Source organism: Mustelus asterias, chromosome 16 (assembly GCF_964213995.1).
Source record: "Mustelus asterias chromosome 16, sMusAst1.hap1.1, whole genome shotgun sequence".
NCBI classification, from domain to species: Eukaryota; Metazoa; Chordata; class Chondrichthyes; order Carcharhiniformes; family Triakidae; genus Mustelus; species Mustelus asterias.
Window position 1 is genome coordinate 16,666,618 of NC_135816.1, and position 27,295 is coordinate 16,693,912.

At 43.1% G+C, this 27,295-nt stretch overlaps 1 protein-coding gene across 1 annotated transcript in view; it reads right to left on the reverse strand.

Moving 5' to 3' along the window:
• Positions 1-21,737, reverse strand: part of kif3a (kinesin family member 3A) — a 53,067-nt gene extending 31,330 nt beyond the window's left edge. Inside the window, exons 1-5 of the mRNA XM_078230692.1 lie at positions 21,597-21,737; positions 9,928-10,210; positions 6,360-6,504; positions 2,074-2,158; positions 1,513-1,618 (exon numbers count right to left, since the gene is read on the reverse strand). Coding sequence (XP_078086818.1) covers positions 1,513-1,618; positions 2,074-2,158; positions 6,360-6,504; positions 9,928-10,210; positions 21,597-21,641 — 664 coding nt within the window. The 5' untranslated portion in view covers positions 21,642-21,737. The remainder of the gene's footprint in view (positions 1-1,512; positions 1,619-2,073; positions 2,159-6,359; positions 6,505-9,927; positions 10,211-21,596) is intronic.
• Between the last annotated feature and the right edge of the window lie 5,558 nt (positions 21,738-27,295).

Consider the following 27,295-nt stretch of genomic DNA (forward strand, 5'->3'; position numbering starts at 1 on the left):
CATTCCCTCCCCGCCCACCCCCCCACCACCCCAATTCAAAAGGGTCATAAAACTCAAAACTCCAACACATTGCATTAGACCCAGATTAAAAATAAACAAAAAGGTATATTATATGACTCTAACAACAATAAAAGATGTCTTTACAGACCTCACGATTAATTCTTAACAAAGCGTTGCTTACAAACTGCAGAGAACACGATTAAAAATACACTGCTTAAAAGGCACAGCAGCATCACACAAAGCCAATCCATAAAAGTGGGGTTGTAATTCTCCTTTTGCTTATGGGAAGACAGCATAACAGCTTGTTGCAATACTGTCTTCAGTTTGAAGTTGTACCCATAATTTGAGAGCTACTAAAGACACAATTTTGTTTTGTTTTCTAAAAAATAACTCATTTACAAATTTAGCAAAATTGCTCAGGGTGCCACAAAGGCACTCTTAAGGTCAGAGCTGAAGCACTCCATCCCACCAACAATTGACACCCATACATTATGGTCTTAAAAAAAATAATTTTTATTTGTTCATGGGATATACATGTCACTTGCTAAACCCACATTTGTTGCCCATTCCGAACTTCCCATGAGAAGATGGTTGTGAACTGCTTCAGTCTGTAGATACACGCACGGTGCTGTTTGGGAGGGAACTCCAGGATTTTGACCCAGTGATGCATTATGGTGTTGCTATGATTTTGTTTGCGATGGTGCTATTCCTAACATCTTGATAAATTACAAAACATAGCATCAAGAATAATAATAAAAGACTATTCTAAATTTTCACAAGTTTACAATATAATGATTCCACACAATAGTACAGCCACCGTTTCCACTATGAACATGTTTATGACTCAGGATTGCACACTTGTACTCTAATTCAACGTAATCCAGTTTTCTAGGCCGACAAAGAAACAGTGCAAGTCCATTGAATCCATCATTGTAGCGAACCTGGAGGCACTGCTCTGACAATTCCAAGCAGCGTCTAAGCTTGATTTCTATGTTAGCCTAGCCCCACCCAGTCACATGATTTTTTTGTCAACCTAATCAAGCCCTATTCTCCAAAACCTTGCTGAGAACACTAAAATAACATTAGCCCAGATTAAAACAAACATCCTAGCAATTAGTAACAGAGGGTGCCGGATGCAGACAAAATGGCACCGATAATAAAGCAAACTGCTAAAATAAATCCTGCACAAGAAACCTGACCCAAATACATCACTTGAAAGAAGTATACATATGAAAAATTATATGAGGCCATAAACATTCAAAAGATAATGATAAGATGCAGGAAGAGAATCCATTGCAAGTAATTCTCTAGCAATCACTGGATAGATAAGAAGGGAACCAAATGACAACAGACCCATCTCGCTGGATGACAAAGGAGAGATGGTGGAGGAGGGTGGTGGTCAACTGTATCAAAACTGCAAGCAACTTGAGAAGGGACAGATTATCATTGTCAATCATACAAGATGACATTTGTGACATTCATGCATTGCATATCAATTTTTTTTAAACTTACGGTTTTTATTTCCCAAAGTCATAATACGATCCATGTCATCTGCATTGTTTACCACATAACCAGAGAGATCTTTAATGTACACCCCAACATCAGGTCGTTCCTTGACCTGTTCAATGAAACAAAAATTAGAAATGAAAGGCATGGAGATGAGACAGATTCTTAAATGTGTACAACCATAAGCAGAACTGAAATAATAGCAGTAATTTTCAATTTTATTGTCCAGAGGATAGTCTGGCAAAATGGATAAAAATCAAGTGGCGGTCAGGTTATCTGAAAGTGATGTTGAAAAATTACTACAAATTAACTGTACAATCAAGTCAGAAAGAAATGTGCTAAAATGTAAATTAAGTTAAAATCGTGTTACGATCAAAAACTCTTCAGTTGAATTCTCCAGTATAAGCAACACACAAGGTTTGAAAATTACCGGCACTAGATACAAAGGGCTATCATCTCATCCTAAAGCCTGTTGTCTTTACTCTAGCGTTGGAAATGAATAAAATTTAGTGGCTTTTTCTTTTATTTCTCATTAGTTAATTATATAACAAGAACTGAATTTCTTACCTCCAGTCTCTGACTCTGATCCTTTCCAAGAAGATCACGAACCTCCTCATTATAAATTTCCAGATAGGATACACGCACAAGGAACCTTAAAAACGTTGGGGAGGTGGGGAGGGCGCAAAAAAAATAGGAAATCAGCATATTCATAATTTTGAGGTTAAATACAATAACTTTAAACGCCCATTAGGGTGCCATGTTCACAAAGAGTATGGTTTGTACATAAGATTATTAATTACATAATAATAAAAGGTAAGGTCGGCATAGTCCCAGATGACCATAGGCTGCTCTCCCCTATGAGGGGGGAGAGCTGACTGATGATAATTTTGACCTGAGGATCACCACACCTCAGGCAAGGGGCAAGATTGAGAATGCAGGCCCTTCATGAATAACCTCAGCTGGCACAGGAATTGAACCTACACTGTTGGTGTCAGTTTGCATCCTGAGCCAACCATCCAGCCAACTTAACTAACTGACTTTCCGCATAATAATAGCAAATAATTCTCTAACTAGTTAAAATCTTAAATATTTTTAACGAGTCTACTTTGTTTTTCTTTTGTCAGACCAGTTATGCAATAGAAGCATCACCTCACAACGATTGCAATTTGGAAAAATGCAATATTTCGTTCCTTCTCAATTTTGTTATATGAAACACACAGATATAAGTCATTGACAAGAGGTCATCAATCTAAAATTGTCATTGATTGAGAAGAGGAATTTCACAATTGTTAGTTGTTAAAGGATAGAATTATTCATCACATGCTGTAGTAGAGGTGAAAGCTATGGTCATTTTTAAAGGAAATAACATTTGAAACAGAGAATAACATGTGAGTATGAGGAGAGCTGAGCAGCAAGTTTCAAAATGCTTCAACAAAAGCCAGCATAGATACCAAGATGAATAACCTCTTTCTGCATTGTACATTTCGATGGTCATATGACTCAAATACAATATCTTCCACTAATAATGCTGGTTCCAAGGAGTTTGATTTCCACTTTCTTGCCAAATACGAGTTGCCCTAAACAACTCAAGTCTGCAAACCTCAAGTTATTATTTCAATACCATTCACAGATCTTCCCAAATTTGTTTTTAATCACTCCAATACAAGTTACAAAGGTTAATCATTAACAGGCACTCTTTTTTCACTCAATTGAAATTTGTGCTTTTCTTGATTTATCACCACTATTGTGATGAGTACTACTCTAAACTTCACTTCTGTTTCAAACTACAACTACAATATTCCATAAAGTTTTCCTTCACTTCAGAATCCACTAACTCATTTTCTCCAAGAAATTTCTTAGTTCCTCAATTTTTCTCTTCTCCCATAATCTGCAGATTATCAAAGGGGAAGTGAAAAATCAAAGAAGAAATGCGATGAGGGAATATGAAAAGAGATCAGCACCAAATATAAAACCAAATATTTTCTATGGACATATAAACAGTAAAAGGATGGTGAAAGGAAGAGAGGGGCTGATTAGGGAGCAAAAATGAGTTTTAGTTATGGAGACAGGGGCATAGAAGAGGTAGTAAATGAATACTTTGCATTTGTCTTTACCAAGAAAGATGCTGCTGCCCAGGTCACAGTAAAAGAAGGTGTTTCATACACTTGAAGGATTTAAAATTGATAAGGGGAGATATTGATTAGGCTGTCAGTACTTAAAAGTACTAAGGCACCAGAAACAGCTGCTTGTGGGAAAATCTAAAGCAGAGCAGTGAATGGCATTCAGGGAAGAGCATAGGCCCAAGATGTTCCCTTTAGAATGAAATGCAGGAGTAAGAAACCCAGAGAACCCTGGATGTCTAGGATTATTCATGAACAGATAAAAAAGAAGAGGGGCTTTTAGCAAGTACAAAGGGAGCAAATCAGCAGAGGCCTTAGTGGAGTACAGAAGGTGCAGAGGAAAACTCCAGGAGAGCAAAGTGGGGCATGAAAAAGCACTGGTGGATAAAATTAGGGAGAATCCCAAGATATACAAGTATATTAAGGCAAAATAGGATAACCAGAGAAAGAATAGGACCCAAAAGTTGGAAAACACTGGAAAATCTCAGCAGGTGTGACAGCATCTGTGGAGAGAGAATAGACCCAATGTTTTGAGTCAAGATGACTCTTCAGCATTGTGCTTTTTTCAAAGAGTAGGACCCTTTAGGGACTAAGAGGGCAATCTGTGCATGGAGCCAGAGGACATTGGTAGGGTGTTAAATGAGTACTTCACATCTGGCTTCACTCAGGAGGATGATATAGGTGCAGAATTTAGGGAGAGGACTGAGATTCTTGAATAATATGACATAGGGAGGGAGTGAGGAGGTATTGGAGGGCTTAAAACTGGACAAACCCGAAGGTTGTATCAAAGGTTGCTGTGGGAGGCAAGGGAGGAAATTACAGGAGCTCTGTCCCAAATTTTTATTCCTCCCTGGCCACATGGGTGGTGCCAGAGGATTGGAGGACAGCTAACGTGGTTCAAAAAGGATGGTAGAGATAAACCAGAGAATTACAAACCAGTGAGTCTCACATCAGTGGTATGGAAACTGTTATGAAGTAGAAAATTAAACCCCACTTGGAGAGGCAAGGTTTGATCATGGCTTTGTCAGAGGGAAGTCATGCCTAACAAATTTAATTGAATTTTTCACGACACGAAGATTGGCGGGGTGGTTGATAATGATCTTAGGTTGTAGGAAAATACAGATGATTGGTCAGATGGGCAGGTCAGTGGCTGGTGGAATATAATAATCCTGAAAAATGAAAGGTGATGCACTTTAGAAGGATTAACAAGATACGGAAGTACTTAATGAATGGCTTTTCCTGATATGATTTTATTGCTGGAACTTTGAGGTATTGGAGATAGTTAATAAGAGTAATGCTGTAGATGAGGTGCACACGAACGTTCAAGACGTATTCGATAAAGTGTAGGACAATAGACTTATGAGCAAAGTTATAACTCATGAAACAAATGACATGAGTACAAAATTGGAGTAACAGGAAACAAACCGTAGCAGTTAATGCACATTTTTCGAATTAGAAGGTGGTCACAGTAAAGGAAGGGAATTTCATAGTAACTTCATTGCAGTGTTAATGTAAGCCTTACTTGTGACTAATAAACTTTTACTTTAAAAATCAGTAAAATTCCCAAGAGTTGGTATTAGGATCCTTGTTTTTCCTGAGAATATGACCTATACCTTGGTATATAGGGCACGATTTCAAAATTTGGAAGCATTGTGAACAGTGAGGAGATTAGTTTAGAACTCCGAAAGATCATAAACATATTGGTGGATAAGTGTTGATAAAATTTAATGCAGAGAAGTGTAAATTGATTCATTTTAGTAGAAAGGACATGGAAAGGTAATATAAAATAAAGGATAAAGTGGATACAGGCTCAGAGATACCTGGATGTATAAGTCAATGAAGGTGACAACAGGTTGAGAGCACGGTAGGGGTAGAAGTAAATGGTTTTTGGTGACACGAAGAGAGTAGACAGATTTGTGCTATCTATTCAAATGACCAATGTCATAGGTGCATCCTAAAATAGCAATTGGATTTTGCCATTCAGGTTATACCTTTTGCTACAGTAATTACTGTAACTATAAGAGGCATGTTTTAGTTACATTGACAAGATCTTGAAGAAAAACCCTTTCATTACATTTCATTTGCTGTGCAAAAGACAGTTAGATTACAAAATAAATACCACAGTTGGTGTAATACCTAGAAAGTGGCAAAATATTTTAAAAGCACGTATATGAACATAAAATCCCAATTTAATCATGAATGTTTCATATAATTTGAACCCAGGCTTCATAAATTACTTTTACAACATTCTCAGTCAAAAATTGCTCGCTGAATGCCAAGTCTTGGTCATTAATGAAAAATTTGCAATATTTTAAGTCTGAACCAATACTTTATCAGTAAAAATGGCAAATAAGAAGCCTTTGTAATGAATTCCATCCTCATCAACCTCACCATATACAATCTGAAATAAAAATAGGACCAATGGTTTTACTTGGCTTCATAAAACAGAAAACATGGAGAGATGGGGCTCACTAAACTAAGAAGAAACCAGACTCAATAGCCAAGACCATCAATGGTTGTATGCATGTTCTCAAAGGAGATTACTCTGCCAAGGATTCAACACATACTTCAACCCTTCCAAGAACAGTACTGTTTTACACTCCGAATGCAAAAACTTCTTAAATTGTGTAATATGAATTACAAAAATATTTAGAATTATTTTGTGAACAAATGAAACATTTTTTACTATATTGCTTTTGCAGCCCAAAGACACATTTAACGTTGGAACTTTACCTGGTGTCACCCTCAGACTTTGCAATGTGGCCAAATATATGAGCAAAAGAATTGGGAATAATGCCCCTAAGTTCAGGCACAGCTCGCACACCTTCCATGGTAAATGTTTTGCCAGTGCCCGTTTGTCCATAAGCAAAAACAGTACCTGAAGAAATGAAAATAGGCATTTTGTAAGTTGCAGCTGAAATATAACAAAATGAGACTTAACAGCATTGTAAAAGTTTTATAAAATGAAAAAGTTGTGAATGTCAGTGTGAAGGATAAGTAATAGGAATTCACTTCCAGGAATTTTCTCTATTGCTTCAGCAATTTTATATTTAGATGGCTAATCCATTAAAATAATTGGAGGCTCCTTTTTCTAGAAAGGAGAGGACTGACAAATGACCTGATAGAGGTCTTCAAAAGTATGAAGGGGTTTGACAGGGTACACAGAAAGAAGATATTTCCACTAGTGGAAAGTTCAATACTAGAGGCCATAAAAAAACCATTAATTAAACCAGTAAGGAACTAGGACGAAACATTTTCACTTAGTGTATTGGGAATGTAGAGCTCACTATCACATGAAATGGTTGACACAAACAACATAGGTGCACTTAAAAGGGAAACTAGAAAAGTATATGCAAAATTAAGGATTTGATGGGGTGAGATAAACAACCGAGTCAGAAGAGGCTCGTGTGGAACATAGACAGTAGCGTGGCTGGTTTCTGTGCTGTAAATTCTATGTAACAATAACTCACTGTTATAACACCTTAGAGCAGGCACCACAGTTTTGGCTGAAGTTTACAGAGAGTGGTGGCTGGGACTGGTTAGTGCACAAGAACAAAGTAGCTACCTTTCACTTTTGACCCCTTGGCCCTTGTCCATTTTATATACATATTTATCATGCATCAGCAATACAGGTCTGTTGTATGTTGTGGTTCTAGGGGATCTCACTCCAATTCAGTTTTGAGGAACTGCTCCGCTGCCAGAGATTCTGCCTGTCAAATGAAATGTTAAACTGAGGGCCTATCTGCTCTCACGTGAACACAAAAAACCCACGGCACTATTTCAAAGAAGAACAGGGGATGAATTCTCACTGTCCTAGCCAATACTTATCTCTCAATCCACATCACTAAAAATAATTAATTCTGGTTATAAGCACATTGCTGCTTGTGGGAGCTAGCTGCGTGCAAATTGGCTGCTGAATTTTCTAACTTACAAGTAACTGCATTTTCAAAAATATTTAATTGGCTGTAGAATGCTTCGAGACATCCTGTCCCAAAGACATGAAATGTGCTATAGAAATGCAAATCTTTCTTTACTCCTTCGATATGAACTTAAATTCATAATAACAGGGTGAATTGTTTCTTTCCCTGCTGATTATGGAGAAAAAGTCTTCAATTTCTGGTGTACTGTAACCCCAGGAGGAAACTGTCCTCACAGTCAGTAACCCTGGCAATAATTTCCAAGCATGTCAAGGAAACGTATTCAGCTTCCCTTGTAAATATAAATAGTGAAGATTTGAACAATGCTCCCGAGAACATTTAACAAAAGCCACAGTGTTTAGAAAGGATTTAAACTAGGGTCACACAAAATGTAGGGACAATGGAATTAGAATCTGTTAAGGCATTTTTCTGAGGTTTGAAACAGCATAAACAACACTATAAAAGCTATTCTGTTATCAGTGAAGCTAATATCAGGTTTAGCCCAGTAATCAGACTAGATCCATAAGCATCGACCAAATCTAGTATTGGAAGCTTTGGCACAGAGCTATACCTGGGCAACTATCAAAAACTTTGTCATCAAACGAAACCAACAGTAATGAAAACTGATATCAAAAAGCACCTCAACTGAGGTTTAGCAACATTGATATAGACTTCGAACAGCCATAATTCTTGCACAGGTAAAATTGCATACAGCAGGCAGGCTGCAGATATAATGGAAAAAGCAACCCTTCAGTACAATAAATACTGAAGGGTGGTGTATATTACTGTAAAGACAAAAATTGTTTGGAGAATTTTAGGGAGGATAACAGTTGAACATTTCTTTACGGGTGAATCCATTTAAAAATCATGTTTGCTGAACTAAAGTAGTAAATGTTGCAGATAATTACTGATAAAAGCAGTAGGCCTGCTGTTAATCATGTGTGAAAGCAGCCACTGAATTGACACAAGACAGAAATATAACTGATTTAAGCTTAATTGACTTAATTCTCAAGAGTGAAAATAATCAGCATGAATAACACCTAATGTCCTTCTGATTGTAGCATGCAAAAAGGATCGTAGCTTCAGTCAAGGTCACTCACAAAAGAAAAAAAATTAAAATGCTTAAAATAGAAAATAAACATCAAAAAATGCTGAAATGAGGAAGATAATTAATTACCTTGGTCAAATGGCTGATTTCCATCCACCCACTTTCTATTTTGCGTAGGGCAATGGTCCATAACTACGGAGTTCTAAGGCAGCGTATCTGGACGGCACAGCAATTGCCCAGGAAGTTCAATTTTCTGATGGGCAACTGTTACACTGGGAACCATTGGGAAATGTGATTTAAATCACAAACTTTGGATGGTTTCAAATAGTTATCCAGAGAAAGATGAATTAAAACTACTTCTTGCTCCAGGGTAACTACTGATCTTGCACAACAACTCCCCCATGGGATACCCCTACCGTCACCCCGACTACAACCGCCACCCCACCTCCATCCTCACTCCCCTCCCCATTGGCCTTCCAACATCCCACTAATTCTCCCACTTACTTTACAAGTCTACCTTCTTAGATTGACCACGGACCTTTACATTTACCTGCTTTACTGCAGCCGTGCCGTAAAAATGGGACATTGCTCCTTACATCTGATGGTGCGGCACTCAAAGCCTTGGCCTGAGTTGGAAGGTTAGGCGAGAAAGAATCACCTGGATTTCCAAGTAGGCAACTAGGGTGAGTGGCAATCCAACTCTGATCGCCTCTCCACGGAAATTCAGGCCCACTGTTTCTGGTTGATTCAGAAGTTTCAATTTGAAAAATTGCACATTTGTAGCAATACAGCTAAGATATATTTATTAAAATAAATTATGAAAATAATACACCCAAGCCTTTTTTTCAGAAAGTATATTTTTCCAGACAACTAGTCCTCCTTGGATTCAATTAAGGGAATTCATTCCTCCACCAACTTAATTTTTCTAGCAGCTCAGCTCCCTCAACACACCCATTAACCATCCCTCAAATAAAATCCATGATCTACCCTGCTCAATCCCACACTGCTAGCAATAAACTGAGAGATGCACTTATTGCATGCTTATTTGGAATACTCTGGATCCAAGTTGCCAGGTCTCCAATGGAGGGAATGAATAAAGACAAGTGATGTTCGTATAATTTCCTTTGAACAGATTGATGAGGAAAATAAATATATACTGAGCAAGATTAATTAGTGCAATAATTTTCCTTGTATGCATTACTGGCTTCCCACAAACTGGGGAGGGGGATCTGCATAACCTGGTTTTGAAATCCTAACTCAAAACAATGATAGGAACTTTACATTATAATAACTTAAAAATTAAATAACTAAAAGCAGTTATAACTTTAAGAGTTACCATTGTATCCTTCCAGAACCGAATCTACAATAGGTCTTGCAGTAAGGTTGTACACATCTACTTGTTTGCTCTCCGGACTGAAGACTGTATCGAAAGTGAATGTTTTGGGTGGCTCATTGGCAGCATCTGTCTTGTAGACAGTAATTGTTCCTCGTATCTCATCCACATTCACCACTTGTCTGTGTCCCATATTTCTTTCCTTTTCATTCATTGGCCGGCAGCGTACCACAACCTTGACATTATCACTGGCCTCGATCCGGTCAATTTTCTCCAATTTATTACTCTGTAGATATAGCAACAAGAATGGCTGATCATAAATAAAGAAAGAAATTATGGCAACATTTTCACTTTCTACTAAAGTCAACTTCAAGTGAAATACTTTGAATGAAATCTTTTCTGCTCCACCCCTAAATTCTCTCTCCTGTTCCGAAGGCACTCACTCACGCAGGTTAAAGTTGCATGAATAATTGCAGTCCAACCCAAGTGACCATTTACCAGCATTAGAGTGTTACTCATTGTTGGAGGCATCACAACTGAATCATATCTTTTCCTCAACTAACTTGACATTTATCAGAGACAGTAATCATGAGTGAAACAGCTCTTCAATTATCCAGGAGTATAGAAGCCAATTGTAATTTTTCTGTTAAAATCAATTACATATGGTTTAGTGCTGCACCAGACTACAATCAAATCTTTTCATATAAAATACATCATGTGGCATTCTGGTCAGGCAAATGAATGGAAGGTCGAATATCAGTTCATTACGGATACTTTCTAGTTAATGTTGCACACTTAATTCTGAAATGTATAAAATGCTTGCACTTTTTCCACACTGGTCTCTGGACAGACCTGACTACAAAGCTAAACATAGAAATATAAAATTATGTTTAAACTTTCCACAATCATCACCGCCCAAAACATCTGCACCACACTGAAGTGGTAAATATAAGGTTTCATTTATACCCAAAGGGATTTTGACACAATTCTTGTTACTGCCTGGAGACAAAAGCAGATCAAAGGCAGCCTCATAAGAAGCACTTGGGATTAGGCTTACATTCTCATGCCCAGAGGGCCATGCTTTGCATAAATAAATCTATACTGATCTATATTAATCTAAATTGAGGTGCTGTCTCTTTGATGAGAACACACACAGCCAAATTTATCTATTTCAATTCGATCTGGCAACCAATGGCTCAGATCTAAATAGTGCAGTCCTGCCACATCTAGTCGTGAATGGTGGTGGACAATTAAACAACAAACTGCAGGAGGTTGTTCCACAAATATCCCCATTGTCAATGATAGGGGAGCCCAGCATATCAGTGCAAAAGACAAGGCTGAAACATTTGCAACAATCTTCAGCCAAAAGTGCCAGGAAGTCTTCTCCTAAGATCCCTAGCATCACAGATGCCAGTCTTCAGCCAATTTGATTTATTCCACGTGACAAAGAAATGGCTGAAGACACTAGATACTGCAGAGGATGTGTGTCCTGGCAATATTCTAGCAATTTTACTGAAGATTTCAGCTCCAAATCTAACTGCACCCCTAGCCAAGCTGCTCCAGTACAGCTATAACACTGGTATCTACACAGCAATGTGGAAAACTTCCAAGTTCAATGCACAAAAGTAGGACAAATTCAATTGGCCAATTACTGCATCGTCAGTCTTCTCTCGATCATCAACAAATGATGGAAGAACTCATCGACAGTGCTATCCAACAGCACTTGCTCAACCTGTGCACGGATGCTCAGTTTGGATTCCAGCAGGGCCACTCAGTTCCTGGTCTCACTACAGCCTTAGTCCAAAAATGGGCAAAAGAGCTGAGGTGAAAGTGACTGCCATTAAGGCTGCATTTAATCAGGTGTGGTGTCAAGGAACCCAAGCAAAATTGAAAGTCAATGGAAATGGTGGGGGGGGGCCTCTCTCCATCCACATTGTCTGTACCTTTAAGACTCGATTACCTGTAAAGACTCACATTCCAACCATTATCTTGCAAATTGAGTTTGTGTCTGTAGATGCCCTGTTTGTGAACACAAGTCCTCACTCACCCGATGAAGGAATAGTGCTCCGAAAGCTTGTGCTGCCAAATAAACTTGTTGGACTTTAACCTGGTGTTTTGAGACTTCTTACTATTTTGAAGATCAGCAGTTTCCCGGCCAACATGTATCCCTCATACATTAAATGATTACAATGAAGACGACCATTCAGCACACTGTTCTCCACAAGCGCAACATACCTTACCCCAGTCCCCCACCTTTTCCCCATAGCCCTGCAAATTTTCTCTCTTCAGATAATCATCCAATACCCTTTCAAAAGCTGTGATTGAATCTGTCTCTATCGCACTGTCAGGCAATGCATTCCAGGTCCGAACCACTTGGATGTGCAAAAAAGCTTTTCCTCACATCATTTGTGTTTTTTTTAAACATGTACCTAACAACATCACAAAAATCCTATCATTGTCACACTGTGGCTTAGGAGACTAACTGCACATGCATATTATCTGTTCTATTTCCTACATCCCAAAAGTACTTCACTGGCTGTAAAGTGCTTTATGGCATTCTGTGATCACAGTTAGCACAATATAAATGCAAGCCTAGTTATTTGTACATGAAACAAAACAAGAACAACGCCTCAAAAATCAACTAAGCAGCTACAAAGCACTTTGGGACATTCAGTGGGTTTCAAAGACACTATGTAAGTTTGTTGTTTCTACTGTTGCAGTGGAGCACAATACCAACAGGAAAGATCTTACAGCAGATATATCTCAAGCTTACAAAAGAGAGGTTGTTTGAAATCATCAAGTATGGGACAAATACTCAAATTTATACATACTTTCTATTTTAGCAGGCCCTCGGGTTCGAGGATGACTTGCTTCCACTCCAGGGGATGGGTTCTGCGGTGGCATAAGAGTCTAATCCTGGAGCTGCAGGCTCTGCCACAGGTTTAGCAGGTGATGCTTAATGAGGTGGGACACTTTGGATCCTGTGCTCTCTTTCTGCTGTTTGTGTATCGTAAGACAAGCGGTTCCCATGTGCCGAGGTTTTCAGTGTCGTTTCCACCGCGCTCCTAGAGATCATTTGCCACTGCGGAGCTCGGAGTAAAGCACTTGTTTCAGGAGTCTTGTGTTTTGCATGTGGACAATGTGGCCCATCCATCACAGCTGGTCAATGACGACCAGTGCCACGAAACTGGGGATATTGGCATGGGAGAGGACGCTTGCGTTGGTACGCCCATCCCGCCAGTGGATTTGCAGTATTTTGCAGGAACAATGTTGGGAATATCTCTCCAATGATTTGAGGTGACTGCTGTACATTGTCCATGTTTCTGATACATACAAGAGGGCGAGAACCATAGCTGCTCTGTGGACCATGAGCTTGCTGCTGGATTTGAAGTCTCAGTCTTCAAACATTGTTACTCAGATGTCTCAAGACTGCACTGGTGCATTGAAGAAGATGTTGGATTTCATATTTGATGTCTGCCCGTGCCAGGAGGAGGCTCCCGAGGTATGATCCACGTTTTCCAGGGGCTCACCGTGGATCTTGCCGGAGCAGGCTGGAACAGAACCTTTGTTTTCCGGATGCTTATTCCGAGACCCATTCTCCCATATGCCTCAATGAATGTATCGTCGATGGTTTATAGCTCGGCCTTAGCGTGTGCGCACACAGACGTCATCTGCGTACTGCAGCCCGGTGCCAGAAGTTGGAATGGTCTTGGTTCTGACCTGGAGGCTTTGGAGGTTGACCAGTTTCCCAGTTGTCCGGTAGGTTAGCTCCACTCCTACGGGGAGCTTCAAGGTGATGGGCTGGAGTGTTGCTGCGAGGAAGACGGAGAAGAGCATTGGTGCAATAATGCAGCCCTTTTTGACTCCAAGTTTGCACTTGTATTGGGTTTGTGGTGGTTCCATTAGTGAGGATCACGGCTTGCATGTCATCTTGAAACAGGCAAGAATGGTGATGAATTTCTGCAGGCAGCCAAAGAAGAAGAGGATGTTCCACAATCCCCCATGGTTGACAGAGTTGAAGGCTTTCGCAAGATCGAAAAAGGCCATGTACAGAGGTTGATGCTGCTCCCTGCACTTTTCCTGGATTTGTCACAGTGAAGTTCATGTCCATTGTGCCTCTTAATGGGCAGCTGCACCGAGTCTCAGGGGAGGAGCTCTTCAGCCACTGGGAGGTGGTGGTTGAGGAGTATTGTTGTGATGACCTTTCATGTGATGGAGAGTAGGGAAATCGCTCTGTAATTTCCACAGTTGGACCAGTCTCCTTTCTTGAAGGTCACAATTAAGACGTCTCTTGAGATCTCCTGATATGCTCTCTTCCTTCCAGACAAGGGTGATGAGGTTGTGGATTCTTGTCAAGAGTGCCTCTCTGCCATATTTTAATACTTCAGCAAGAATTTCATCTGCACCAGAGGTTTTGCTGTTTTTCAGATGTTGAATGGCTTTTTTTTTAAACCCCGTAGTGAGCTGGGGTTGCATTGAGATGGTGGTAGGGACCAAATTGGGGGATGGTGTCGAGGGCACTTGTGTTGAAGGTTACATCTCTGGTTGAGGAGGTCCACAAAGTGCTCTCTCCAGTGGGCATTGATCGTCTTTCTGTCTTTGATAAGCACATCTCCATTTTGTGGCTCTCAGTGGGATGGTTTCCTGAGTGCTTGGACTATAGCTGGTTTTAATTGTACTGAAGAAGCTCCGCATGTCATGGTTGTCGGCAAGTTGCTGACTCCCCTGTGCTCTTTCCACCCACCATCTAGGTCGCTGGTTCTTTGTTGCACCTCAGCCTTCAGTTAACTGTAGGCTTGCTTCAGCCTATAGGTAACTGAAATGCAGGAACACCTTGCCTCCTGATCGTCGAACCAGTCTTGGTGTTTCCTGGTTGAGAGCCCGAGTGTCTCCTCGCAGGTGCTGACTATGGTGGCTTTCAAGGCGGACCAGGTGCTGTAAGCACTCTGCAGTTCTGGCTCATTGGTCGTCACCAGGTTAGTTGTGAGGTGCTGGCTGAGTAGGTCTTCCTTCTCAGGGTCTTTGAGTCCAGAGACATTGAGTTTCCTGCAACAGAGTTTTTTCTGCCTCTGCTGGTTTGGGGCCAGGGTGAAGAAGATGGTAGAGCAGATTGACAGAGTTGAAGGCTTTCGCAAGATCGAAAAAGGCCATGTACAGTCTAGCAATTGTCAGCTCTGGTCATGTTAAGGGTGATGTGGACATCCTTGCAGTCCCTCACTCGAACAATGATAGAGTCCGAGAGTCATAGAGGTTTACAGCATGCAAACAGGTCCTTCGGCCCAACTTGTCCATGACGCCAAGTTTTTGCTACTAAACTAGTCCCAATTGCCCGCATTTGGCCCATATCCCTCGATACCCATCTTACCCATGTAACTGTCTCTAAATGCTTTTTAAAAGACTAAATTGTACCTGCCTCTACTACCACCTCTGGCAGCTCGTTCTAGGCACTCACCAGCCTCTGAATGAAAAAATTGCCCCTCTGGACCCTTTATCATCTCTCCACTCTCACCTCAAACCTATGCCCTCTAGTTTTAGACTCCCCTACCTTTGGGAAAAGATGCTGACTATCTACCTCATCTATGCCCCTCAATATTTTATAGACCTCAGTAAGTTCACCCCAAAGCCTCCTATGCTCCAGAGAAAAACGTCCCAGCCTATCCAGCCTCTCCTTATAACTCAAACTATCAAGTCCTGGTAACATCCGAGTAAATCTTTTCTGCACTCTTTCTAGTTTAATAATATCCTTTCTATAACAGGGTGACCAGAACTGTACACAGCATTCCACCTGTGGCCTTAATGTCTTGAACAGCTTCAACAAAATATCCCAACTCCTGTATTCAATGTTCTGACCAATGAAACCAAGCATGCCGAATGCCTTTTGCACCACCCTGTCCACCTGTGACTCCACTTTCAAGGAGTTATGAACCTGTACCCCAAGACGCTTTGTTCTATAACTCTCCCCAACGTCCTACCATTAACTGAGTAGGTCCTCACCCAATTTGATCTACAAAAATGCATCACCTCATGTTTACAGATCCCGTTGCAATGCTAGATAACCTTCTTCACTGTCCACTATGCCAATTTTGGTGTCATCTGCAAACTCATTAACCATGCCTCCTAAATTCTCATCCAAATCATTAATATAAATAACAAATAACAGTGGACCCCACACTGAGCCCTGAGGCACACCGCTAGTCACAGGTCTCCAGTTTGAAAAACAACCTCTACAAACACCCTCTGTCTTCTGACATCAAGCCAATTTTGTATCCAATTGGCTACCTCACCCTGGATCCCGTGAGATTTAACCTTATGCAACAACCTACCATGCGGTACCTTGTCAAAGGCCTTGCTAAAGTCCATGTCGACAACGTTGACTGCACTGCTCTCATCTACCTTCTTGATTATCCTTTCAAAAAACTCAATCAAATTCGAGACATGATTTTCGACTCACAAAACCATGCTGACTGTAGTATATTAGGTGCCAGTGCTTGGAGCAGGGGTGTTGCCATGAGGTCTTCTGCTCGTCGCTCTGGCAGAACAGGGTGTTTGTAATGACCAGGTCACATTCTAGACATTGTCAGGAGGTTGACTCCGTTGGCTTTTGTTTTCCCCACACCTTTCCTGCCAGACACGCCTTTCCAAAGGTTTGCATCCCTCCCGATTCTAGCGTTAAAGTCATCGAGGAGAATGAGCAACTCAAAGTCCTGAACAGCATTCTCCAAATCTACAATCTCTACTTTCTTGGAGGGAAAGGGCAGAAGATGCATGGGAACACCACCATCTGCAACTATATAGTTGGTCCTTCACTGTCACTGGGTCAAAAACTTGAACTTCTTTCCTAACAGCACAGTGGATATACTTACACCACGTGGGGCTACAGCAGTTCAAATAGCTCACTAGCACTTCCTCAAGAGCTATTGGGAATGGACAATAAGCGGCCTGAGAGTATAGCAGAGGCAGGTTCAACTGAAACATTCAAAGGGGAACTGGACTGTTATTTCAAAAGAAAGAATGTGCAGGGTTAGAAGGGGGTTGGGGGCACTAGGTGAGTTAAACAGTTAGACACAATGACCAACTGGCCTCCTGTGAAAAAAGCTGGCTTAGCCAGTGACACCCCCATTACATGAAAGAATACATATTTTTTTAAAAGTCAGTGAAAGCTAGGGATGCTTTACCAAGAGCACAGAGGAGCAAGCAGTAGAGGCCTGGGCTCACATCCAAGTACTTTAAGGACCAGCTGACAGAGCTTAGTTTACTTTCTATGATGCAGATAAAGGTTAAGAAGCAATATGATACAGGTTTTAAAAATAAATAAACTGGAAAATGCTATTTTGGTACTGGGATAAAGAACACAAGAGGACTTGTTCTAATGATTGTATACTTACAGTCAGTGTAAAAGTTGAATAAAACTTGCTTGCATAATGAATTGTTGAAACCTACACTGAATGAGCAACCGTTTAGTATTCAACAGGTTCAAGCATAAACCAGTTTTCAGTGCATGACGATGTGGGGAAATTGGGATACAATGTAAAAGACATGCCAGAAAGGTGATCAAGGTTTCATTGATCTGATTGAATTGTCATCAATAGAGTTGTATTGGAAGTGGGAGAGAAAATATGAAGGCATTATAGTGGAGATATACATTTTTAATCGAGATGAAATGGAATAAGCTAAATAGTGCTGCTTACATTCATGGCATCCTAACAAACCAAATATGCTGAAGTACTTGGATCATTCAAAGGAGTAGGACCCCTTTTAAATTGAAAACGTAATCAAGTATTTCATAAAACGATAATGACAGGCACTCAGCAAAATGAATTTATTATGATAGTACTTCTGAAGCATTTCTCTGGGGGAAGACTCCATTCTGTGGAAATGGTAGCCATATTAGAGCACAGTCCAGTTACTGCCATTTCCAATTCAGTAACCTTTAACACAACATATGGAGAATACGGAAAAAAAACACCCTTATGATGTACTGCTACCTACTTACTGTCCAACATTTCTAGGGTTACACCAAGTCGGGTAACGAATGCACCAATATTGGGAATCAAGTCATTTTCCAGATCTAATTAATGAGTAAGGCAAAGCTGTCCTACACATTCTGGTACCCAGCAAATTTCTTAGTTTTACACTAAGCTTTGAATATACTTCACTAGTACTGAAGCTGTACTCATTTTTTTTGTACTTTCATTAGATGTGGTCATCACTGGCATTAATTGCCCATCCCTAATTGCCTTCGAGGGGGCACCATATTTCTGTGGATTTGGAGTCAGATGCAGGTCAGACCAGGTAAAGATGGCAGATTTCCTTCCCTAAAGGATATGAGTAAACCAGATGGATTTTTACAACAATCGGTGATAGTTTTGTGGTCACCGTTACTGAGGATAGCTTTATATTCCAGACTTTAATTGGCACAGTGGTTAGCACTGCTGCCGCATAGCGCCAGGGACCCAGGTTCAATTCCAGCCTCGGGTGACTGTCTGTATGGAGTTTGCACATTCTCCCTGTGTCTGCATGGGTTTCCTCCAGGTGCTCCAGTTTCCTTCCACAGTTCAAGGATGTGCATGTTAGGTGGATTGGCCATGCTAAATTAACCCTTAGTGTCAGGGGGACTAGTACGGTTATGTAGGGTTACGGGGATAGGGCCTGGGTAGGATTGTTGGCAGTGCAGGCTCGATGAGCCGAATAGCCTCTTTCTGCACTGTAGGGATTCTCTGAATTCAAATTCCACTAGTCACTGTCGTGGGATTTGAACTCGTGTCCCCACGTTATCCTGGGCCAATATTATCAGTGCGCCATTCTTCCCCTATTTATTTAGATAGGGCAGCTCAGGAGGTTAGTATGCAAGGCATTGGAGGAACTGAATACTTAACAAAAAAAAGTTTAGATAAGGATTTTAGTAAGAACGGAGACAAGATGGGTGGAACAATGCAATTGTAGAATTAAGTGGTTCTGGAAATTCATCTTGGGTCAAATAGGCTGCTTACCATAAAAGGTTAGAGGAAGGGTACAGTGGATTTTGGTGACAGTCAAATAGTTGGCTTCAGTTTTGCCAATGGAAGATTAAAAATGGTTAAAGAACTCTCTGTAAAGTGGTAGGAGTAAGCCAAGCAACAATATCCCACAGAGGTTGAGATAAATGGGATGCTGATCTGTGTTGAACATCATCAAAAGACCAAGGAAACGAGGCTATGTCAGTGGTGGCTATGGCAAGGGTGGCCATCCAACTGTCTTTTAGCCAGCCTTGCCAATGAGCAATACCGAATGGCTTCATGCTCTTACAGCCAACCAGCCAGAATGGACATGTTGGGCTGAATGGCCTCATTCTGTGCTGTAACCATTCCACTCTTCTAGAAATGGGAAAATGGTTGAAGAGGAATAAAAGAAAATGAAAAGTATGGGCTTATTGGTGACAAGGCTCATTGTATTATGTAACTACCAGGATATTAAATGGCAAACCACTCATCTATCAAGTTTGTACCAAGGCAGCCAATATTTAACAATGGTACAAGGAATGTGGTTACCTGGGTAGAGGTGGACTGGGAAGGACTTGAAACATAAGGCTGCATAAATGGATGGGGAGAGAAGCTACATAATATGATGTCTGGGTTGGGGATGTGAATGACGGAAGAGATTGAGGCAACTGAATCGATATTTTCAATCTTGGAAACAAAAAGAAGTCCCGTATGCCTTACACTTGGTGTTGAGGGTGCAAATGGTGGGGAATGTAGTAGGTCAGATGATGGTTCTTTGTTGAGAAAAGACATTTGAAATTTTCTTTACTTTACCTTCCAGGATTGATGTACAAGAAAAATAGAGTAATCTCAGATTTATAAAGAAGAAAATTTGAACAAGGCAAGAGGGTGAAAACAACGCTCCTGAAATCTAGGATTAATGCTTTTCTTGTCAATTTTAAATGAATTGAAATTTATTTACAGTTGCAAATGTGCAAGGACTCCAACTACTAAATGAACAGTATGCATTAATTAACAAGCCTAACAATTAGAAGAACATCTGATCCTTCCTGTAAATCTGCAAATTAAAAAGCCACTATTCGAAGATTCCTTGCAAAACTACACTAAATAATGACGCAATACGACAACCAAGCTAACAGGCTCCAGATCATTTTAATTGCTCTTTTCTGCACCCTTTCTACTGCATGTGCAATTACCAAAGCACGTAGACAAACTGTAGACAACAGTCCAAGTGTAGTCTTAGACCAGTATATTACAAAGCTTCAGAACTTGTGTACATGTGGAATTTTTTATGTTTAAATACCAAAGTACTTCTGAGCAACATAAGAAAATATTAGGACATACTTGGGTTAGGTTTAATTGAACCGTACTTCAGAGCTGAGGGCCTTAGTCGCTGAAGGCATGACCACAAACGGCGAAGAGATTTGAAAACAAAAATGAGAATTTTAAATGGATCAGTGAGTGCAGGAGTGACAAGTGAAAGGGCTTGATTTTTGGATGATTTCAAGTTTACAGAAGGCAGTTAGCCAGAAGTGCATTAGAATCCCACGATCCTATTTCTTTTCTTCGTTTCTCTGTTGTCAACAAATTTTAGCATTGCAAGCTTAATCTTTCTCTTAGGATCTCAGTAAATCTTCTTTCAACAATTCCAATCCATTGCCACTCACACGTTATAATTTCCATTCATTAGTAGTAATATACCATTTGTCAACTCAATTGCAAAACCAATCCAAATCTCTTGCAGATCCTCCATCCTAACAGGTCCTACTGACTTGGCAAAAAAATGAACAGAAATTTAAAAATATAGATGCTGGTGACTGAACCAGCCCCTTTAATTGCACCCAGGGATTGGAGGGCATATGCAGCGAGACTGGAGAGCATCTTTTCCCCTTTATGTCAATATTTGCAAAGATATCCATCGAGGTGCGCTGCATTCATTAATCTTACAATTGTAAGTCTTCACATGGGCAAGCACACAGGCCTCTATGCTCCTACAATCTGATGAATTCGTTTCCTCATCCATCAAACTGCAGATGCAATCCCCGGGCACGTCACAGGCTTTTCAGGTCGATGCCTACATTGTTGACAGCACAACCCAGCCTGCAGCTTGGCTCACAGCCTCTCCCTTTGTGTCTGTGAGCGATGGTGGGTTGTAACAGGCCTAGCTGCACATCCCGAATTCTTAAACCCCCCCCCCTTCCTGGACAGCCATCGCAGCATTATCCTCAAGATAGCTGGCAGGATTATTCCAATGGGTTGCCCGGCCCTATCCCAACAGACTAATGAAGGGGCGGAGGGGGGAAAAAAGAGGCTGGAGAAATACATGGGTCTCATTCATTCCCCCACAAGGGAGGGGATGTGGTTTAATGCAGGATGACGAGGACGGGATGGGAAGGCTGCCATGATTTCTGCCGGACCCTCCCATTTCCCCAACACCGCAGTCTGACTGCTACCCACCCGGGTTGTTGCCCCCACTTTCGCTCCAGACCGAGGCCTAACTCCGCATTGAGAACGCGGACGGATCCGCAGCCCTTCGCCACCCTCTCCCTCTCCCCCTCCTTCCTTCCCTCCCTCCCTGGATAATGGATTTCCAGACCGCGAACTCGGGCCATTTAATAAAAAGCCCGTGAAGCCGTGTCCAGAAGCCGCTTCCCCGCGCCTTTTATAATCAGCGGACGGACTCCGTTCGCTCACCGGCATCTTGAAGAGGTGCCCGAAGCCGTTGGGTCTCGAGCGCATTCAGATTCGAATCCAGCCTCGAGCTCCCCGGACCAAACCGCTCGAGCCCAACCGACTGAGCTTCCAACCCTGCGCCGCGCAAGCTCAGTCCGGCCCGACAACCCCGACCCGCCCCCGGGGCCTGACGGACAGCCCCGCTGACCAATCGACCTGCAGAGAAGGGGCGGGACTTCGTTATCCGCATTCAATCAGAAGGAAAGAAGGCGACCCTCAGGGCAGGGACTGGGCGCGTCGGGTTACCATGGCCACCGCTGACAGACAGTAAGGAGAGACTCAGAGCAATAACAATGACCCAGAAGAGGAAAGGGGCCGCAAGCTGGGGAGTATGTGGCAGCGGATGGGGTAAATAAAAATTGCACGCCAATATTGTCTTTTTAGTATGAAGGGGAATGAAACGCTGCCCATTTCGGGCACCGGCTTCCAGCCGCATTTTCCACGACCTGCGGCATGGGAAACTGAATGAGATTTGCAAACATGGCTTTGTGCCAGCAAAAGTGAAACTGCTAAAACTCACTTCACATTAAACCAAACACAGCCAGTGGGCAGAAGAGATTCCCTTTCCTCCACACTGAGATAGATTTGAGTCATGATGTGGACATGCCGGCGTTGGACTGGGGTAAACACAGTAAGGAGTCTAAGACACAACACCAGGTTAAAGTCCAACAGGTTTATTTGGTAGCAAACGCCAATAGATTTGAGTCCACAGATAAAAGACAAGTGCCTAATCCATTGCACCTCTTTAAATAGTCATGACGTGGAGTTGCCAGCGTCTGGGGTAAGAACAATAAGTAGTCTCACAACATCAGGTTAAAGTCCAACAGGTTTATTTGGTAGCACGACCTGTCGGAACGTTGCCCTCTAAGACCCAAAGTCTGCGCTCTGACCCGGGTTATTGCTGAGAGTCCGAGGTTGGACCCCGTGAACAACAACAGTCCCCCATCCCCTCCACCTTCTACCTTTACCACTCTTTATTTGCCGATAAGAAGACTTTAGGATTGTTGTATGTTAGTTGACAGTCTCTTTTCATATTTTCTCTCTGCTTCTCTTATTTGTTTTTTCACTTCCCCTCTGTACCTTCCATAGTCAGCCTGGTTCTTGATTTATTATCCACCTGAAATCTGTCATGCGCACACTTTTTCTTCTTCATCTTAATCTCTATTTAGTTTGTCACCCAGGGAGCTCTGGGTTTGTTTGCCCTACCTTTCCCTTTCATGTGAATATACCTGGACTGTTACGAAGTGTCATCTAGACTCAAAATGTTGGCTCTATTCTCTCCCCACAGATGCTGTCAGGCCTGCTGAGATTTTCCAGCATTTTGTGTTTTTGTTATACCAGGACAGTGCCCGAGTTATTTTTTCTTTGAGGTTAGCCCAGTGTTTAGCTACTGTTTATCCTGCCAACCTTTGATTCCAATTTATCTGGCACAGATCCATTCCCAATTGAAATATGCATTCCCCCAGTTACTTATTTTCACTTTGGATAGTTCTCTATCCTTTTTAATGGAGAGTGTAACCTTATGATACAGTGATCATTGACTCTAAATGTTCTCCCCATTCCCAAGAACCAGTTCTAACAGTGCCTCCTTTCTTGTTGAACTGGAGACAGAATGTTGTAGAAATCTTTCCAGAACACGAGGAGATCTTGACCCTCTCTGCCCTTCGCACTTCTAAAGGGTGGCATGGTGGCACAGTGGTTAGCACTGCTGTCTCACAGCGCCAGGGACCCGGCTTCAATTCCTGGCTTGGGTCACTGTCTGTGCAGAGTCTGCACGTTCTCCCTGTGTCTGCATGGGTTTCCTCCAGGTGCTCCAATTTCCTCCCACAGGTCAAAAAAGACGTGCTGGTTAGATGCATTGGCACCAGTATACCTGAACAAGCGCCAGATAGTGGCAACTAAGGGATTTTCACAGTGACTACATTGCAGTGTTAATGTAAGCCGACTTGTAACACTAATAAACTTTAAAACTACTACTATTCCAGGCCATATTCAGATAATTAACCCCAGTTATATAAAAAATGGAACATCCAAAACTAAATTATGTTTAAAAAGAATGCAATCAGTAATTAAAATGGTGTGAAATTTGATAATTCCGACAGCAAACATGCCACTATTTAAAGACACAGTAAGTTGTCTCACAACACCAGGTTAAAGGTTTATTTGGTAGCATGAGCTTTCAGAGCGTTGCCCCTTCATCAGGACTTGTCAAGCAGCACTGTCTGTGGCCACTACGCATGGACTCTGGGTGTGTGCTTGTGAGTGGGGATGTAATGGGGGGGGCGCTGTGTTGCCATTCTGGGATTTATGGGGGGGGCAGAGTATGGGGAGTGTGTGTTGCTGGGGGTCTGTGGAGGGGGGGGTATGGGAGTGTGTGTTGCTGGACTGGGGGTGAGCAGAGTTCTTTAACCTATCCATCTGTCTCTCTCTTTCCCCAAATCCCCCCCCCCCCCGCCGACTTTTCAGATTGACGAGATGGCTTTTGCATTGCAACCCATTGGTCTTGCTGTTCTTTTAGTTGCTGCTGGAGCTGAGGAGGAGGAGCAGGAGGGGCAAAGGAGGCCCAGGCCTTACCACTCACAGGAGTAAAGGGAGACGGCCACCGGAGGCAGGACATGGCTGCCATTCACCCTGAGGGTGAGGCAGGAGAAGAAGGGAACAGAGACCCTGGCAGTTCCGCATGCGAGTGTCCTTCGAGCAACTGTCGGACATCGTTGTGTTGCCGATGGCTCCGGCTCTGAAAGGAGACACTGCAACACCTGTGCCCTTTTGTTGCAGAACCTGGTACCTCAGGGCACGGAGTGTGGGGGGGGGGGGGGGGGGGGCACCCACTCCCGGTGGCTGTGAAAGTGACAGCCAGCTTAAACGTTTATGCCACTGGGTCCTTCCCGACCACTAGTGGAGACCTTTGTGGCATTTCCCAACCATCCATCCACAAGTGTGTCAAGGAGGTCATAGATTCCCTGTATGCAACACCCTGTATGCCCAGGCTGGCCAGTACATTAAATTTGACCTCGACTACGCCCAACAGGAAGCCCAGGCTGCAGGATTCCCAGCCAATATGGGGATGCCAAATGTGAAGGGGTGTATAGACCGCACCCATGTCACCCTCAAGGCCATGGTGAAGAATCCAGAAAGATTCATGAACAGAAAGGGCTTCCCACTCAATAAATGTGCAATTCGTGTGTGACCATCAGCTGAACATCATGTACATCTGCGCCAGACACCCCAGCAGCGTGCATGACAGTTTTATATTGAGGAGTTCTGATGTCCCGGAGGTCTTTGAGGAGGAGCCCAGGGTGCAGGGATGGCTTGTAGGGGACATAGGGTACCGGCTTTGGACTTGGTTGATGATGCCAGTGCGGAAGCCTGAGACTGATGCGGAAATCTGATATAATGAGGCCCACGTTGCCACCCGTAGTGGAGCATTGCATAGGGCTGCTTAAAATACAGTTCAGGTGCCTGGACCGCTCTGGCGGGGTTCTCCAATATAGCTCCCTGATATCGTCCTGCATTGTAGTGGTGTGCTGTGCCCTACACAACCTGGTGCAGCAGAAGGGAGATCTTTTGAAGGAGGAGGACGTGGAGGCTGACCAGCCGGGCTTACTGGGGAGGAGGCCACGCAGCAGGAGGAAGAAGAAGAGGAGGAGGACGACGACGATGAGCAACACCACCCAGCGCTGGAGGCCTGGCAGCAGCAAAGATCAGGCATGCGAGGGAGGCCCTGACCACCACGCGCTTTGGTATTAGGGGCGTGTTGCCACACATGGGTTCCATTCCCCCCCCCTCCCCCCACCAACCTTGGAGTCCTTCAATCACCTGCAACATTGTAACACCAGAATGGGTGGGCTTTGGTACGCTGTGTTAGTGAGTTTCTGTGGCAGGCAGGAGGGTGATGACGATTCGTTATGTGCCATTGTGACGATGCCCTGGTGCAAACTAATCTGACTCGTACCTGACCTCCACATGCATGCTGGCACCCACGCCCACGTCTGTGTGGTAGGTAAGGGAGCACTAAACCCCCATGCAGGGCTCCGGGGCGGATGGGTGGGGGAATGGGGAATCTCTCATGGGTTCTGGGGATGCCATGGCAGATGCTGTAAGTTGCTGCCAATGCATGCCACCCGCTGTAGCCAGTGAATTATTTGAGCGCCTTGATTTTCTCAGCAGCAGTGCATTGAGAGGCCTCCCCCGCTGATATCAACGTGCAGAGTCCCTGTGGCGACCGTGGGCTAAGTCCATTTCCGTTAGAGGCTAAGTAGAGACAATGTATTCACAGGTGTGGGGTGAAATAACATTTATTGTTGCCAGTAAGAATGCTTTCAAAGTAAGTGATAATATAAAAACATGTGAATGTGAGATGTGTCTGAATATTCTATCTACCTAGTGATGCCCTTCACCCATGCCATCTTAGTGCCGCTACAACTTCTTAACTTTACGTGGCTTACCACTACATCTCGGTGTCTCCCCAGGATGTACCTCGGAGGTGAAGGTGGCCAGTTGCCTACCGTACCCCATGGCCTGTGTTACCGTTGGTGATCATCCTCTGGAGGGCCTGGAACTTGAGGACTCTGGCTAGCTGGCTTCCAGGTGTCAGGGATGTATCCATGACACCCTCTTTATCCCCCTACCCCAGAGATGCCCCAGTGTCAGGAAGCGAGGAGTCAGAAGGTGTAGCCACAGCTGCAGTCTCCTGGGTGGGAGGCTCCAGCATGGGCTTGAGCCCTCCCTCCTCCCTTGAGGTCCCTATGGGCCCCTGGGTCACTCCATGGGATGGCGATGCTTCTGCAGTGAGCTCCAGAAGCTCCGGGTCACCTGGCCCTGCCAGTCCTGGAGGACCACCTGTGTTCTTGCCATGATGGTCGAGCCCTCTGCGATGGCCCTCTGAGCCGGGGGCCACCTGTCAATGGCAGCAGCAAGTGCCCTCTGAGATTGGGCCATGCTCTGCAGCCCTCGGCTATGACTCTCTGTGACTGGGCCATGTTCTCAGGACTGTTGCCATTGCCTGCTGTGTCTTGGTGCTGTCCCGCTGTGTCTCCTGCAAGCTCTCGAGCCTCTCAGCCATGGGCCGCAGAATCTCGAGAAGACTGTTGAGGCCTGCTGTGACTGGGCCAGGATTCCATCCTGGCATGCTATGACTCGGCCATCGCTTGGACCCTGCCACTCATGGTGAGGATTTCCTGCCCCAGGCTTTCCACCACAGACACCACCCTTGCAGTGTTGGGCCTGGGAACCATGCAAGATAGGCAATAGCTAGTCCACCTGAAAGCTTTGGGACTCCTCCCAACAGGCTTGCTGTCGGTCCAGTGTTGCTGTCAGCCCCTCCTGCATTCCATGGCTCTGTTGATTGGAGAGTGGCAAATGTTGTGCCTTTGTTTAAAAAGGGCTTCAGGGAAAAGCCTGGGAACTACAGGCCAGTGAACCTCACATCTGTGGTGGGTAAATTGTTGGAAGGTATTTTGAGAGACAGGATCTACAGGCATTTAGAGATGCAAGGACTGATTAGGGACAGTCAGCATGGCTTTGTGAGTGGAAAATCATGTCTCACAAATTTAATTGAGTTTTTTGAAGGGGTAACCAAGAAGGTAGATGAGGGCAGTGCAGTTGATGTTGTCTACATGGACTTTAGCAGGGCATTTGACAAGGTACCGCATGGTAGG